General features: G+C 46.8%; 1 protein-coding gene across 1 annotated transcript in view; it reads left to right on the top strand.

Annotated features, from left to right (window-relative positions):
• The first annotated feature begins 205 nt into the window (after positions 1 to 205).
• Positions 206 to 18,620, top strand: part of LTV1 (LTV1 ribosome biogenesis factor) — a 37,392-nt gene continuing 18,977 nt past the window's right edge. Inside the window, exons 1-4 of the mRNA XM_075339811.1 lie at positions 206 to 334; positions 2,775 to 2,906; positions 14,120 to 14,308; positions 15,795 to 15,879. Of these exons, the coding sequence (XP_075195926.1) occupies positions 332 to 334; positions 2,775 to 2,906; positions 14,120 to 14,308; positions 15,795 to 15,879 (409 nt within the window). The 5' untranslated portion in view covers positions 206 to 331. The remainder of the gene's footprint in view (positions 335 to 2,774; positions 2,907 to 14,119; positions 14,309 to 15,794; positions 15,880 to 18,620) is intronic.

Below are 18,620 nucleotides of genomic sequence, written 5' to 3' on the forward strand. Positions count from 1 at the left end.
TCCAGCTCCAGCCTGCACGGTACGTGCCTAGTGTACTGCGGCGCACTGAGAGCTTGAAGCATCAACTGCACTGCTGACGACTGTGACACGTACTCTATTTCCAATCAAACCTCTCCTCCAGCACACGTGACATGTCACATGGTCATGACATCATCAAAGGTCCTCTCGTTTACTATCTTCTCCACCTGTATCCGGTCGCATGGTTATTACGTAACCTAAGGTCCTGCAGCATGCACGGAGAGGAGGCACGCTGGACTTGGTGACATCGTGTGGCCGGGTCGTTGTACAGGAAGCTGCCTGCTGGTGTCTGCTTACAGTTATATAGAGCACCATGGTAAGAGCCGCAGATGAGTATATTATGGGCAGTCCCTCCTATTAGCTCCATGTATACTGGTAGTGAGCTCGGTGCTGCTCCAGTGTGCACTGGGCTGATATTGGCTGCAGTTATATAGAGCACCCTGGTAAGAGCTGCAGATGAGTATATTATGGGCAGCCCCTCCTATTAGCTCCATGTATACTGGTAGTGAGCTCGGTGCTGCTCCACAGTCTGCACTGGGCTGATAGCAGTGCCTGCAATTATATAGAGCACCCTGGTAAGAGCCGCAGATGAGTATATTATGGGCAGTCCCTCCTATTAGCTCCATGTATACTGGTAGTGAGCTCGGTGCTGCTCCACAGTGTGCACTGGGCTGATAGCAGTGCCTGCAGTTATATAGAGCACCCTGGTAAGAGCCGCAGATGAGTATGTTATGGGCAGCGCTTCCTATTAGCTCCATGTATACTGGTAGTGAGCTCGGTGCTGCTCCACAGTGTGCCCTGGGCTGATAGCATTGCCTGCAGTTATATAGAGCACCATGGTAAGAGCCGCAGATGAGTATATTATGGGCAGTGCCTCCTATTAGCTCCATGTATACTGGTAGTGAGCTCGGTGCTGCTCCACAGTGTGCACTGGGCTGATATTGCCTGCAGTTATATAGAGCACCATGGTAAGAGCCTTAGATGAGTATATTATGGGCAGCCCCTCCTATTAGCTCCATGTATACTGGTAGTGAGCTCGGTGCTGCTCCACAGTCTGCACTGGGCTGATAGCAGTGCCTGCAGTTATATAGAGCACCCTGGTAAGAGCTGCAGATGAGTATATTATGGGCAGTGCCTCCTATTAGCTCCATGTATACTGGTAGTGAGCTGGGTGCTGCTCCAGTGTGCACTGGGCTGATAGCAGTGCCTGCAATTATATAGAGCACCCTGGTAAGAGCCGCAGATGAGTATGTTATGGGCAGCACCTCCTATTAGCTCCATGTATACTGGTAGTGAGCTCGGTGCTGCTCCAGTGTGCGCTGGGCTGATATTGCCTGCAATTATATAGAGCACCCTGGTAAGAGCCGCAGATGAGTATGTTATGGGCAGCACCTCCTATTAGCTCCATGTATACTGGTATTGAGCTTGGTGCCGCTCCACAGTCTGCACTGGGCTGATATTGCCTGCAGTTATATAGAGCACCCTGGTAAGAGCCGCAGAAGAGTATATTATGGGCAGCGCTTCCTATTAGCTCCATGTATACTGGTAGTGAGCTCGGTGCTGCTCCACAGTGTGCCCTGGGCTGATAGCAGTGCCTGCAGTTATATAGAGCACCCTGGTAAGAGCCGCAGATGAGTATATTATGGGCAGCGCTTCCTATTAGCTCCATGTATACTGGTAGTGAGCTCGGTGCTGCTCCACAGTGTGCACTGGGCTGATATTGCCTGCAGTTATATAGAGCACCACGATAAGAGCTGCAGATGAGTATATTATGGGCAGCGCTTCCTAATAGCTCCATGTATACTGGTAGTGAGCTCGGTGCTGCTCCACAGTGTGCACTGGGCTGATAGCAGTGCCTGCAGTTATATAGAGCACCATGGTAAGAGCTGCAGATGAGTATATTATGGGCAGTGCCTCCTATTAGCTCCATGTATACTGGTAGTGAGCTGGGTGCTGCTCCACAGTCTGCACTGGGCTGATATTGCCTGCAGTTATATAGAGCACCATAGTAAGAGCCGCAGATGAGTATGTTATGGGCAGCGCTTCCTATTAGCTCCATGTATACTGGTAGTGAGCTCGGTGCTGCTCCACAGTCTGCACTGGGCTGATATTGCCTGCAATTATATAGAGCACCCTGGTAAGAGCCGCAGATGAGTATATTATGGGCAGCGCTTCCTATTAGCTCCATGTATACTGGTAGTGAGCTCGGTGCTGCTCCACAGTCTGCACTGGGCTGATAGCAGTGCCTGCAATTATATAGAGCACCCTGGTAAGAGCCGCAGATGAGTATATTATGGGCAGCCCCTCCTATTAGCTCCATGTATACTGGTAGTGAGCTCGGTGCTGCTCCACAGTCTGCACTGGGCTGATATTGCCTGCAGTTATATAGAGCACCATGGTAAGAGCTGCAGATGAGTATGTTATGGGCAGCCCCTCCTATTAGCTCCATGTATACTGGTAGTGAGCTCGGTGCTGCTCCACAGTCTGCACTGGGCTGATATTGCCTGCAGTTATATAGAGCACCATGGTAAGAGCTGCAGATGAGTATGTTATGGGCAGCGCTTCCTATTAGCTCCATGTATACTGGCAGTGAGCTGGGTGCTCCAGTGTGCACTGGGCTGATAGCATTGCCTGCAGTTATATAGAGCACCATAGTAAGAGCCGCAGATGAGTATGTTATGGGCAGCCCCTCCACTGTATACTGGGTGCTGCTCCACAGTCTACCCTTTAATGTCATTGCCTGATTTCTATCATAGCCTCACAGAAAGAAGAAACCCTTTATAGAGAAGAAGAAGGCGGTCACCTTCCACCTGGTGCACAGGAGTCAGCGGGATCCGCTAGCTGCTGATGAGACCGCTCCACAGAGAGTCCTGTTACCTGCTGACAAGGTCGGTTCCTCCATACCTCACTCGTCATTTTTGTGTTTTCTGTTTGTTATGGATGGAAGCGATTTTACTGGAACTATAGAGCCGTCACCCCCAAAATGCATTGTAAGTGGGCTATACAGTGTTATACGGGACTCTGCCCCTATAAATCCATACTAGCACTGTGCCGGTTACTGGAACAGTGCCTGAGAAAATACATTAATTCATATGCAAATGAGCAATCTTTGGTGCACCCTTGGTGTGGCTAAGAGTTTGGTTCACTGATATGACTCCTCATTTGCATATTAGAGGCCTTCTCTCGTTTCTGATAGACAATACTTCCCTCCCATAGTCAGCAGTGTCTGATTTCTGCCGGGTTTGTGCGACCGCACACGTTCTCTCGGTTTTCTTTCTTCTGACATCGCTTGCTACACTAATACATCCTGAAGTGTAGTGAGCGGCGTTAGAAGAAAGGAGACGGAGAACGTGTGCGGCCGCACAATTTCTGCAGAAATTAGACGCTGCTCACTCTGGGAGGCAGGTATTGTCTATCAGAAACGAGAGAAGGCCCCTAATACTCAAATACGGATGAGTAACAGTGCCCCAAACTCTTAGCCACACCAAGGGTGCACCAACGACTCCCAAAACCACAAATTAAACACTACCTTCTAAAAACCAATTAATTTTATTAACAAATATGCCTTAATACATTACATACAACACTTTCATAATAATATTTTCATAGGAATAAAAGGGGGGCAAAAACAGGTACTATCCCTCACCTTTCCCGTCCTGATGGTAATGACGCCCCCGTTCCTCGATGGCTAATGCCTGTCATTCCCTACCTAACCTTTAGATTCCAGGCTCCTACCATATAGTGTGAATGCTGTAACACCAAAAGAAACCCAAGAAGTTTCCGTGCACAGTCCAGAGAAGATATGTCCATATAAATCTATCTCTTGTAATTATCTGAGGGGTAGGGGCAAACTACTTAATAACTGTCGGTCCGTTTGTCCGTGTGATAGAAATTCTAAAGACGAACAAAACAATTCAAGAATCGCCCTACGCATTTTGCCCTTTCCCACCGATATAAGGGCTCATCAGGGGCGTCTCAACTGGCTTGTTGAAGACTATTTTAGAAATAATTTGAGGATCAGAATCAGTATCTAGGTCACTGTTGTCCTCTCCATGCAGAATTGCTTCCATACAGTAGACCATATACTGTAGTCTCATAGACGATTTTGATGCTATTCTTGTGTCTCGTACTTATTAGGCGTTAGGAGCCCATGATTGGTGATGATGAACAACACACAATGTACGCGTAGCCCCGCCTGATGCTGTGCTTTCAGTCCTTCTTAAGCACCTCCAGTGGGGAAAAGAACACCTCTTAATTTACACAGCAACAAACTGGGGGCTGTCCCTGAAGTCCATGCTCACCTGGACTTCAGGGACAGCCCCCATATGTTTATGAAAGTGTTGTATGTAATGTATTGTGGCATATTTGTTAAGAAAATTGGTTTTTAGAAGGTAGTGTTAAGTTTGTGGTTTTGGCAGTCAATATCTTCCTAAGGGAACAAGTTCTTGGTATACATGTACCAAAGACTCCTCATTTCCTTATGTATTAAAAGCTATTTTCTCAAGTATATTGCTAGTGGTGTTGTTATTGGGGCCCTTACAACACTGACCCATTTGAAATAATGCTTTTTATCGGTGATGGACTCCTTTTTTTGTATAGCGATGACTTATCTTTATCTCGCTAATATCAGGTTGCCAGGGACATGAATCCTGGTACCCCACTGACCAGCTGCTGGGAGTAGCACAGCTCCATGTATCCTGTAATGGCTGCTATTTGGGACCAGTACACTATGTGAAGTCCAGCAGGGGTATCCCACCAATCTCATATAGATGGTCAGTCCTAAAAAAAACCAAACCTGTTTTAAAGCATCTTAGTTGGAATATCTTAAACATGAGTATTGTATTCATGTATTCATCTGCACATGTGAGAGACTTTTTTTTTTTATAGAGCTGTTTATACATTCTGTTTATACGGTCTCCTCGCTGCTTTATTTTTTGCTTTCTCTTTCTTCTTTAATGTAGATGCAGAATGGTTCCACAAATCCAAAAGCATTTAAAACTTCCGGCTCCTTTCTGCCTGATTAGTTGCTAGTTACTACCCATGTAGTCTGAGCTGAGGCTCTTATCGGTGCACAGGTGCCATTGGTGCAGACACTTGTAGGCACTATTCCAGTTGAGTGCACGTTGCCTGGCTTTTCAATGGTGCACTCAATTGGAGTTTGGGCACTTTCATTGGAAGTCACAATACTATGATTATCTAATGATGCTATGGTATTTTGATCAACTCTCTCTAAAGGAGTAGTTCACTACTTAACCCTTCACAAATGGCCCAATTGTGGTGAGTAAAATGAGATAAAACAAAAATCAATATTCACATCCCCGACTGGCCTGCTCCTTCTCTCTGGATGCTGGTTCCTTGTCCATGTGACGAGAACAATACCTTGTGACCACTGCAGGTCTCACAGTTTTGTTCTTTGGCTCAGGCAAAACTATGAAGGCTGCTGCTGACTGGCTCCAGTGGTCTTGTGGCACTATGCCACAAGACTGAAGGGGTAATACAGTAGCCAGAACGGCTCTGATCTTGGAGTCGTATGTATATATGTGTGTGTGTATAATATATATATATATATATAATTGCCTCTGTCTGTCTTGCTCCAAAATTCTGTTGTTACCGCGACAAGCGTCTCATTGGCCGCTCGCCTCGCCTACGCCCCCTCCGCACGGATTGGCCGCTCGCCCAGCTCCCCCCCCACACGGTTGGGCCTCTCGCCCCGGCCCCCTGCACGCATTGGCAACTCGGCCACGCCCCGCCCCCTCACGCATTGCACGCTCGCTCTGGCCCCGCCCCCGCACGCATTCCCCGAACCGACACGGAGCCCCGACTCCCAGGTGAGTGCTGTACCCCCGGGAGCCCACACCAGCGTACGCCGGCAACCCAGCCGACACATACCCTCACATTGCTGGGGTTGCCGGCGTATGCTGGTGTGGGCTCCCGTGCGTGCGGGGGGTGGGGTACGCTGGTAACCATGGTACACATCAGGTAATATTGTGTAGCATGGTTACCGGCGTATGCCGGCTCCCTGCCCATTCACATCGTTGGTCTCCCGCTGTCACACGCTGATGCGTGCTGCACAGCAGGAGACCAACAAGTGACCCAGCACTGTCTCTTTGAATACTTACCTGATGTGTACCATGCTTACTAGCATACCCCGACTCCCGGCACACGTACATTGATAACAATGATACACATCAGGTAACTATGGAAACCACTTTTCATAGTTGACCCCTTGGCCATGCCCCCCACGCTCGGCCACGCCTCCCCGCTTGGCCACGTCTGCCCCGCTTGGCCACACCCCACACACACATTGGGCACCTCCCCCCAGGACTCCTCCTCCTATTATACTCCCCTTCCCCAGGACTACTTCTATTATCCTCCTCTCTCCCCAGGACTATTCCTCCTATTATCCTCCTCTCTCCCCAGGACTACTCCTCGAACACACACACACACACACTGCACAAAACATACCTCCCCCCAAAACACACACCCACACAAACCGCGCAACACACACAATGCTGCAGACACACAGCGCTCCACACACAACGCAACACACAAACAACACCGCTCTCACCCCCCCCCCACACCCAGACAACTCCCAGAACATTTACAGTGCCCTACACAAATACTTGGCAACTACAGACAACATCTCTCTCTCTCTCTCTCTCTCTCTCTCTCTCTCTCTCTCTCTCTCTCTCTCTCTCTCTCTATATATATATATATATATATATATATATATATATATATATATATATATATATATATATATATAAAAAATCATACAGTAACTACACAATAAATTCTAGAGTACCCGATGTGTTAGAATCGGGCCACCTTCTAGTCTATATATATAATTGCCTTATTCTGTCTATCTGTCTGTCTGTCATGCTCCGAAATTGTGTCCTTACGGTGACACAAAGCTGATTGGCCGCTGGGCTCGCCATGGCCCCGCCCCCCCACACGGATTGGCCTTCCGCCCCGGCTCTCTGCAGGCCCCGCCCCCCTCACGCAATGCGCGCTCGCTCTGGCCCAACTGACACGGAGCCCCGATTCCCAGGTGAGTACACACACACACATCAGATCACACTCACTCTCACACTCACTCTCACACACACCTCACACATCACAACATGCTGGGATATCTCTTGCTTCTACACCGGCTCCGTCAGGATCCCAGCAGCGCCACACATAACCTTGCGATGCTGGGATCTTCACGGAGGCCGTGAAAGCTGGTAACCATTATACACATCGGGTAACTAAGGTCCCTTAGTTACCCGATGTGTATCATAGTTACCAGTGTACACCGGCTCACACTCACTCTCATACACACACACATCACATCGCATCCACACATCAAGGTCCTGCAGCTGCGGAACATACATAACATAACAGCACACACATAACAGCACACACATAACAGCACACACATACACACACACACAAATCAGATCACACTCACTCACACACACACATCGCATCCACATACTCAAAACATCCTGGGATATCGCTTGCTTCTCGGCGGCGATACTGTGCTGTTGTGATCTTCCAGGACCTGCGGGAGGATCACATGGCCAGAAGCATGTGATATCCCCGGATGTTGTGAGTATAAGCGCGTATGTGCGATATCGTCAGTGTCTGTGTGTGTGAGTGGATGCGATCGGGTGTGTGTGAGTGGATGCGATCGGGTGTGTGTGAGTGGATGCGATCGGGTGTGTGAGTGTCGGCAGAGGAGCACGGCGTGCTAGAGGAGGCTGGGAGCAGAGAGGCTGATCATGGGGAAGGCTGGGAGGAGAGAGGCTGATGCTGGGGGAGGCTGGGAGGGGGAGGCTGGGACGAGGGAGGCTGATGCTGGTGGAGGCTGATGCTTGGGGAGGCTGATGCTGGGGGAGGCTGGAAGGAGAGAGGCTAATGCTGGTGGAGGCTGATGCTTGGGGAGGCTGATGCTGGGGGAGACTGGGAGGGGAAGGCTGATGCTGAGGGAGGCTGGAAGGAAGGAGGCTGGGAGGAGAGAGGCTGATCCTGGGGAAGGCTGGGAACGGGAGGCTGATGCTGGGGGAGGCTGGAAGGAGAGAGGCTGATGCTGGGGGAGGCTGGAAGGAGAGAGGCTGATGCTGGTGGAGGCTGATGCTGGTGGAGGCTGATGCTGGTGGAGGCTGATGCTGGGGGAGACTGGGAGCGGAAGGCTGATGCTGAGGGAGGCTGGGAGGAAGGAGGCTGGGAGGAAGGAGGCTGGGAGGAAGAAGGCTGGGAGGAGAGAGGCTGATCCTGGGGAAGGCTGGGAAGGGGAGGCTGATGCTGGGGGAGGCTGGAAGGAGAGAGGCTGGAAGGAGAGAGGCTGATGCTGGTGGAGGCTGATGCATGGGGAGGCTGATGCTGGGGGAGACTGGGAGCAGAAGGCTGATGCTGAGGGAGGCTGGGAGGAAGGAGGCTGGGAGGAAGGAGGCTGGGAGGAGAGAGGCTGATCCTGGGGAAGGCTGGGAAGGGGAGGCTGATGCTGAGGGAAGCTGGAAGGAGAGAGGCTGATGCTGGGGGAGGCTGGAAGGAGAGAGGCTGAGGCTGGGAGGAGAGAGGCTGATGCTGGGGAAGGCTGATGCTGAGGGAGGCTGGGAGGGGAAAGCTGATGCTGGGGAAGGCTGGGAGGACGGAGGCTGGGAGGAGAGAGGCTGATCCTGGGAAAGGCTGGGAGAGGGAGGCTGATGCTGGAGGAGGCTGGAAGGAGAGAGGCTGATGCTGGCGGAGGCTGATGCTGGGGAGGCTGGGAGAGGGAGGCTGATGCTGAGGGAGGCTGGGAGGAGGGAGGCTGGGAGAGGTAGGCTGAGAGAAGAGAGGCTGATGCACACACACACACACACACACACACTGGGAACCACAAACAACTGCCCTACACAGACACCCACACACCCAGACAACGCTGCACACACACAACACCCAACACACAAACACCGCGGCACACACAAATATACGCACATACCGCACAACACACACATTGCACAAAACATACCTCCCCCAAAAACACACCACACACACACAAACCGCGCAACACACACACAACGCTACAGACACACAGCGCTCCACAAACAACGCAACACACGCAACACACATACAACACCGCTCTCACCCCCCGTCACACCCAGACAACACCCAGAACATGTACAGCGCCTACACAAACACTTGGTAACTACAGACAACAACATCTCTCTCTCTCTCTCTCTCTATATATATATATATATATATATAAACAAAAATCATACATGAACTACACAATACGTAAATTCTAGAATACCCGATGCGTAGAATCGGGCCACCTTCTAGTATATAATAATCTCCCTCCTCCTTGTGCCATTGGTGAGCACCATAAATGTGGAATAGTGGTTTCCCAACAGGCAGTCGCCAGTGTAGCTGATGCCCTATACGATACCTCTTCACACAATGGGTTATACTCGGTAATGTTATTTACATGAAGCTCCTACCTCAGTTATGCTGGTCGTTTTTTTTCACTAAACAGCTAAAAGGTCTTCCATTATATGCTATGTATAATTACTAGCTGTAGTACCTGGCGTTCTCTGGGATAGTAACTGTATGCCGGTCTCTGCCCCTGCCTGTCTGTCATCTCTGCCCCTGCCTCTCTGTCTCCCCACCGACATCATATTACCTCACACATAAGCTACTTATACTAACACTGTCCTTCATTGCCTATAGTAGCCAATCACAGCTCCTATTAATAACTTGTAGCTCCCAGTTCTATTGACTTTAATGGAGGCAGTTTCTTTTTTAGAGTAACTGCAAAGTGTGGGGTTACATTTTACTGTCAATACATAGTCTGACGTTCCCTGAGTCACATGGTGTCTGTGCACAATTTTGTGATTGTAAATGTGATGGCGTGGATTCCATTAGCGATTTTTATATATATAATATATATAATCCAATATATAAAGCTCAGTGTATGTGTATGTGTATGTATATGTGTATGTGTGTGTGTCCGCTAAAGGAATTCGCACCGTCGCATGTACAATCATGAAGTTTTGCACAGACACTCCATGTGACTCGGGGAACGTCATAGACTGTTTGGGTGGGAAAATTTAACCCCGTGCTTTCCAGTTACTCTACAAAAAGCCATTAAACTGAATGAAGCTGGGAGCTATAGTATACCATAAATAGCAACTGTCAGTGGTTGCTATAGGAACAAAATAAACTGTTAGTATAAGATAGGATAGCCGGATAGAGAGAGACAGAAAAAGACAGACAGACCTAGAGAGACAGATGGGTAAAGGGACAGCCCGGCAAAGGGACAGAGAGAGAGCAAGACAGATACAGACTGATGCAAATACAGAGAGATAGAAACAGACAGACAATTAAAGAGACAGACAGCGACACAGTTACTATCCCGGGCAACGCCCGGGTACTACAGCTATATTATTATTATTATTATTATTATTATTATTATTATTATTATTTATTAATTATTATTATAGCGCTATTTATTTCATGGCGCTTTACAAGTGAGAGAGGGTATACGTACAACAATCATTAACATATAAAAAGAGATCAAGAAAAACAGCCGTACAAAACACCCGAGGGGAGCAAGGAACTTGCATCACCAAAGTGTGGTATATGGGTGGATGGGCTGAGTAGATGTAGTGAGACCCACGGATGAAATGACATAAAGCACCAAAAAAGTAGAAATTAATTCTACAAAAACCGAATTAAGGTCAAAAAGAATTCATTTATTACTTACACAAAGGTAAAAAGATAGTGTTAACCCTTTCACGACCGGCCGATTTTTCGCTTTCCGTTTTTTTTTTTCGCCATTCTTTTTCTGAGAGACGTAACTTTTTTATTTTTCAGTCAATATGGTCATGTGAGGGCTCATTTTTTGCGGAACGAGCTGTACTTTTAAATGAAACCATCAGTTTTACCATATTGTGTACTAGAAAATGGCAAAAAAATTCCAAATGCTGAAAAATTGCAAAAAAAGTGCGATAGCACTATGGTTTTTGAGATATTTTATTCACTGTGTTCACTATATGGTAAAACTGATGTGTGGGTGTGATGCCTCAGGTCAGTGCGAGTTCGTAGACACCAAACATGTATAGGTTTACTTTTATATAAGGGGTTAAAAAAAAATCGGAAGTTTGTCCGAAAAAAGTGGCGCACGTTTTACGCCATATTCCGTGACCCGTAGCGTTCTCATTTTTCGGGATCTTAGGCTCAATGACGGCTTATTTTTTGCGTCTCGAGCTGACGTTTTTAACGGTACCATTTTTGCGCAGATGCTACGTTTTGATCGCCTCTTATTGCATTTTGCGCAAAAGTTGTGGCGACAAAAAAACGTCATTTTGGCGTTTGGAATTTTTTTGCCGCTACGCCGTTTACTGATCAGATTAATTGATTTTATATTTTGATAGATCGGGCGTTTCTGAACGCGGCGATACCAAATGTGTGTATATTTTTTATTTTTTTAACCCTTTAATTTTCAATGGGGCGAATGGGGGGTGATTTGAACTTTTAGGTTTTTTTGTTTTTTTTTAATTTTTTAAAACTTATTTTTTAACTTTTTTTTTTTACTTTACTAGTCCCCCTAGGGGGCTATTGCGATCAGCATTCCGATCGCTCTGCAGTATCTGCTGATCACAGCTGGAAGGCTGTAAACAGCAGATACGCTGTCTTTCTCTTTTGCTGTGCCCCGGGCACAGCGAAAGTGAAACCAATTCATGTGTAGTACAGGAGTCATCACATGACCCTGTACTACCATGACAACTATCGGGAGTCACGTGATCGCGTCACGTGACTTCCGGTTTCGGCGGTAAGTAAAACTTTACCGCGATTGCGCTTATAATGGCGCTGTCATGTATTGACAGCGCCATATAAGGGGTTAATCGGCACGAGCAGATAACGATTCTGCTCGTGCCTAGCAGGCACACATCTCAGCTGTGAAAATCAGCTGAGATGTGTGCCGATCGCGGCATGCTGCCGCCGGAGGACCGCGGGCAGTAAGATTATGTCATTTAGGACGTAATTTTACGGCCCGCGGTCGTTAAGGGGTTAAGCCACAAGGCAGGAAAACCAAGCAAAAAGACGGTGTCACATGTGAGTAAATACATAATGTGGGGGCAGAGGCTCCATGTAAGACATACAATTTGTGTGAGCAGGAAAAGAGGGGAGATCAGAGTTCAGTATAGTAATGTGTGGGGGAGGAGATGCCAGTGCACAAAAGTGAAGCATCAAATGGCAGGAGCGCACTGGCATCACCTCATGTAACCCACACTACAGCAAGGTTATAGTTACAAGGAAAATGATGGACAATTACCTGATCACTGAGGAGACCTGGCCCACATGTGACACCAAAACCCCACATGGTGTCACATGTGGGCCAGGTCTCCTCAGTGATCAGGTAATTGTCCATCATTTTCCTTGTAACTATAACCTTGCTGTAGTGTGGGTTACATGAGGTGATGCCAGTGCGCTCCTGCCATTTGATGCTTCACTTTTGTGCACTGGCATCTCCTCCCCCACACTATACTATACTGAACTCTGATCTCCCCTCTTTTCCTGCTCACACAAATTGTATGTCTTACATGGAGCCTGTGCCCCCACATTATGTATTTACTCACATGTGACACCGTCTTTTTGCTTGGTTTTCCTGCCTTGTGGCTTAACACTGTATCTTTTTACCTTTGTGTAACTAATAAATGAATTCTTTTTGACCTTAATTCGGTTTTTGTAGAATTAATTTCTACTTTTTTGGAACAATCATTAACAGTACAAGACAGACTGGTATAGGAGGAGAGAGGACCCTGCCCGCGAGGGCTCACAGTCTACAGGGAATGGGTGATGGTACAATAGGTGAGGACAGATCTGGTTGCGCAGTGGTCTACTGGACTGAGGGCTATTGTAGGTTGTAGGCTTGTTGGAAGAGGTGGGTCTTGAGATTCCTCTTGAAGCTTTCCACGGTAGTGGAGAGTCTGATGTGCTGAGGTAGAGCGTTCCAGAGTATGGGGGATGCACGGGAGAAATCTTGTACGCGATTGTGGGAAGAGGAGATGAGAGGAGCAGAGAAGGAGATCTTGTGAGGATCTGAGGTTGCGTGCAGGTAGGTACCGGGAGACTAGGTCACAGATGTAGGGAGGAGACAGGTTGTGTATGGCTTTGTATGTCATGGTTAATGTTTTGAACTGGAGTCGTTGGGCGATGGGAAGCCAGTGAAGGGATTGGCAGAGTGGCGAGGCTGGGGAGTAGCGAGGGGAGAGGTGGATTAAGCGGGCCGCAGAGTTTAGGATAGATTGGAGGGGTGCAAGAGTGTTGGAAGGGAGGCCAGAGAGCAGGAGGTTGCAGTAGTCGAGGCGGGAGATGATGAGGGCATGCACTAATATTTTTGCTGATTCTTGGTTAAGGAAAGCACGGATCCGGGAGATATTTTTGAGTTGTAATCGGCATGAGTTGAAGAGGGCTTGGATGTGTGGCTTGAAGGATAGAGCAGAGTGGAGGGTTACTCCAAGGCAACGAGCTTGTGAGACTGGGGTGAGTGAGCAACCATCAAGTTTGATGGAAAGGCTTGTTGGAGGAGATGAGTGAGGATGAGGAAAGACAATGAACTCTGTTTTGTCCATGTTAAGCTTTAGGAATCGTGCAGAGAAGAAGGATGAAATAGCAGACAGACATTGTGGAATTTTGGTTAGTAGAGAGGTAATGTCAGGTCCGGAGAGGTAGATCTGTGTATCATCGGCGTAGAGATGATACTGGAAGCCGTGGGACACTATGAGCTGTCCCAGGCCGAAGGTGTAGATGGAGAACAGCAGGGGTCCAAGAACTGAGCCTTGGGGGACACTGACAGATAGGGGGCGAGATGAGGAAGTGGTGTGAGAATGGGAGACGCTGAAAGTTCGGTCGGTTAGGCATGAGGAGATCCAAGATAGGGCCAAGTCTGTGATGCCCAGAGATGAGAGAATCTGGAGTAGGAGGGAACAGTCCACTGTGTCAAAGGATATATATATATATTACACACAATCAGCTTTACATATTAGATTTACAGTATGGATGTAATTGCATAAAGAATGGAAAATAGCTACATGCATGCAGATGTAATTAGTTTTTTTTGTATTCCTTCTAGGTAGAGACAGAGAAGAGGAAGGAGGAGCAGAGGAAGTTTGGGGTTTTCTATGATGATGACTACAATTATTTGCAACACCTTAAAGAAACAGGCCCAGCTGAGCTTATGCCTTCTGAATCTCACCGAGCAGCACGCCAAATCATAGTGACACCGGATGGGAAAGTAGAGGAGGCGGCTGACCATACCCAGGTACAAAGGCTCTGTATTATGCCTTTTAGTTTGTATTTCTGCACGGCTCTTCTCTACAGAAAGTCACATACAGGCACAGTCTGGTACGGCGTCCACTACTAATTTAAAGGAAAGGTTCACGTTTAGATGTGTCACAGATTTTCAGATGACATTATTCCCAGGGTACCTGTAATATGCATGCATTGAAGACAATACTACATATAGTAGATTACAAAATGTTTACACATTATGTAAATATTTATTATATCAACACTGAAGATATGATGATTTGATACAATGTAAAGTAGTCAGTGTACAACTTGTATAACAGTAAATTTGGTGCCCCCTAAATAACTCAACACAGCCATTAATGTCTAAACCGCTGGCAACAAAAGTGAGTACACCCCTAAGTGAAAATGGGCAAATTGTGGCCAAAGTGTCAGCTTTTTGTGGTGACCATTATTTTCAAGCACTGCCTTAATTCTCTTTTGCATGGAGTTCACTAGCGCTTCACAGGAGCCACTGGCATTCTTCTACTCCTCCCATGACGACATCACAGAGCTGGTGGATGGTAAACACTTTGCACTCCTTCACCTTCTGTTTGAGGATGTCCCAGAGATGCTCAATAGGGTTTAGGTCTGGAGACATGCTTGTTCAGTCCAGCACTTTAACCCTCAGTTACTTTAGGAAGGCAGTGGTCGTGTTGGAGGTGTGTTTGGGGTTGTTATTATGTTAGAATACTGCTCTGCAGCAGAGTTTCTGAAGGGAGGAGATCATGTTCTTCTTCAGTATCTCAGAGTACATGTTGGTATTCATGGTTCCCTCAATGAACTGTAGCTCCCCCACATCTGGCAGCACTCATGTAGCCCCAAACCATGACACTCCCACCACCATTCTTGACTGTAGGCAGGACACACTTGTCTTTGTACTCTTCACCTGGTTGTCACCACACACACTTGAAACCATATGAACCAAATAAGTTTTTATCTTCGTCTCATCGGACCCCAGGACATGGTTTCAGTAGTCCATATTCTTTGTTGCCATTTCTTGCTGTGACTAGTAAGTGTGAGAGTGATAACACCAAATTAACACCTGAGACCTTGTAACGCTAATGAGTCAGGTGACACCGGGGAGGAAAAGTGGCTTAATGGAGCACAATTTGGGCATTTTCACTAAGAGGTGTGCTCACTTATGCATTAATGCCAAAACCACTGACATCATATGTATTGTTATTTAGAGGGCACACCGAATTTACACTACTTTTACATCATATCAGTCAGTGTCATATCTTCGCTTTTGTGATATACTGTAACACTTGAAGAAGCTGGTAATCACCAATCAGTGATGGCCGCCACAGGAAAACTGTCGGGTGTAAAAGTTGTCAAAAATTGTCACTAAGAATGTTATAGTGGTGTTATAATTTATGGTGCGTAACATGATTTTCATGAACTACTTGCTTGTGCCAGGGTTGAACGCATATTAAGACATTGTTTTTCTTTCTGCACAGGGTCCTTCTATAAATTTGCCATCTTCAGTCTTTGCATCAGAATTTGAGGAAGATGTTGGGCTGTTAAATAAAGCAGCACCACGAGGTATGGTATTTAATTTCCCAATCTTGCCTTTAAAGGTGACTGTTAGAAAATAGCCTTTTTTTTTTTATAAACAAATAAAGAACAAGGATGATCACCTCTCAGATCTGCGTGTATTCTTTGCACTAAACGATTTTTCTTTAAAAAAAAAAAAAAGTTTGCATCATATACAGTACAGACCAAAAGTTTGGACACACCTTCTCATTCAAAGAGTTTTCTTTTTTTTCATGACTTTGAAAATTGTAGATTCACATTGACGGCATCAAAACTATGAATTAAAACATGTGGAATGAAATACTTAAAGTGTGAAACAACTGACAATATGTCTTATATTCTAGGTTCTTCAAAGTAGCCACCTTTTGCTTTGATTACTGCTTTGCACACTCTTGGCATTCTCTTGATGAGCTTCAAGAGGTAGTCACGGAAAATGGTTTTCCAACAGTCTTGAAGGAGTTCCCAGAGATGCTTAGCACTTGTTCGCCCTTTTGCCTTCACTCTGCGGTCCAGCTCACCCCAAACCATCTTGATTGGGTTCAGGTCTGGTGACTGTGGAGACCAGGTCATCTGGCGTAGCATCCCACCACTCTCCTTCTTAGTCAAATAGCCCTTACGCAGCCTGGAGGTGTGTTTGGGGTCATTGTCCTGTTTAAAAATAAATGCTGGTCCAACTAAACGCAAACCGGATGGAATAGCATGCCGCTGCAAGATGCTGTGGTAGCCATGCTGGTTCAGTATGCCTTCAATTTTGAATAAATCCCTAACCGTGTCACCAGCAAAGCCTTCCCCACACCATCACACCTCCTCCTCCATGCTTCACGGTGGGAACCAGGCATGTAGAGTCCATCCGTTCACCTTTTCTACAAAGACACGGTGGTTGGATCCAAAGATCTCAAATTTGGACTCATCAGACCAAAGCACAGATTTCCACTGGTCTAATGTCCATTCCTTGTGTTCTTTAGCCCAAACAAGTCTCTTCTGCTTGTTTCCTGTCCTTAGCAGTGGTTTCCTAGCAGCTATTTTACCATGAAGGCCTGCTGCACAAACTCTCCTCTTAACAGTTGTTCTAGAGATGAGAAGGTGTGTCCAAACTTTTGGTCTGTACTGTATTTTTGTATTGTATGTTGTATTGTATTGTATTTGTATTGTATGCAGTATTGTACTGCTTTGTTTTTATAAGGCTGCAGTGTCTTTTTTTATGTTTTACATTACTCTGTGTGTGTGTGTATATACACTGCCCTTTTTTATAGGACATTCCTGCATTTCTAGCTGCTTCCAACTGTCGCTGCTAGTCAGATTTATTTCTTTATATGAAGACTGGCATAAAATGTCTCCATTTCTATTTTAATAAAAGTATAGATAATATGTATAGACCTACGTTTTCTGGCTGAGGCATTGTTTTCTTAGATTTTATGACCAGTACATACAAATGTAACAAAGAGACATGTTATCTAAAGGGCTATTCATTCAGCCAGGGAGTAATGGAACTTAAAGAAGCAGTACCATTTTTGTATTTTGAGTTAATATACTCCACTATCGCAGTTTTTCCTGAATCCACCGCTGTTCTGCTCCTTTCAGTGAGGTCACCGCCTCAGACTATCTACTCTATACATGACATTTTTTAGAATGTTTGTCTATATAGCCACGACACTCCATAGGCTCACATTGTAAAAGCCACTTCTGGGTCACACACTCCAATGTGAGCCGGAGAGACTGAAGAGCTGTGACGTCACTCAGGAGAGGACCAGAGCTGCTCTAGATACCACAGTAGACAATGATAGGGGAGTATAGTAACACACTGACGCATGCATGTATACACAGATTTAGGGGAAAACAATTTAATGTGAGGGCTTGAAGTCTCTGATTGTGGCATGTGGCAGGGTTCCAGCAGTAGCATCCGCACTGATCTAATGTTTATCACTATTCCTGTGGATAGGAAACAGGCTTAGACTTGAACACCATTCTGCTTCTCGGGCAGTGAGAATTAGCTTACTCCCATTTTAAGGCTGGGGCCACACGGGCACTACTGCGATCCACTTGCATGACACTCGGCTCGTGCTGGCAGTACAGCAGAGCCGAGTGTCATGCCTGTGTCCTTGCAACTGAGGTCCGTTCGTGCGAGCAGACCTCAGCTGCGGGGGGCGGGCCGGCACTCAGGAGGGGAGGGAGGGATTTCTCTCCCTCTCTCCTGCGTAGTCAGCTATTGCCATTCTCGCAGTGCACTAGCAGTACACCGGTGTACTGCGAGTGCAGTGCGATTTTTCTCTCGCCCCATTCACTTGAATGGGTGCGAGAGAAAGAGACTCAGCTTACAATCGCAGCATGCTGCGATTGTTTTCTCGGTCCGATTAGGGCTGAGAAAATAATCGCCCATATGTGCTGACACACAGGCTAGAATTGGTCCGAGGGGAATGCGATGTTTTATCGCACTCCACTCGCACCGTTTTTCTCGCCGTGTGGCTTAGCCCTAACTCATTATGGAAAGATCTGTGTTTGGACGACTCCTTAGACACCAGTCCAGTGGGAAATGCAGCAGAGGCCAACAGCAGCCAGTCTGATGCCAGTCCTCATAAAAGGAACAATCTGGTTTCTGTTGGAAACCTTTTTTTTTCCTGTCCCATTATAGATAAATCTCCCTCACTGAGTTAGAGAAACTCATTAGATCTGTTCCGGAATATCCACCTTTCCTCTATGATCCGTTAAGTCGTTTAAAGGGTTTGTCCTAGCACAAGTAATTGAAGACCTAT

This window comes from Anomaloglossus baeobatrachus, chromosome 3 (genome assembly GCF_048569485.1).
Source record: "Anomaloglossus baeobatrachus isolate aAnoBae1 chromosome 3, aAnoBae1.hap1, whole genome shotgun sequence".
NCBI lineage: Eukaryota > Metazoa > Chordata > Amphibia > Anura > Aromobatidae > Anomaloglossus > Anomaloglossus baeobatrachus.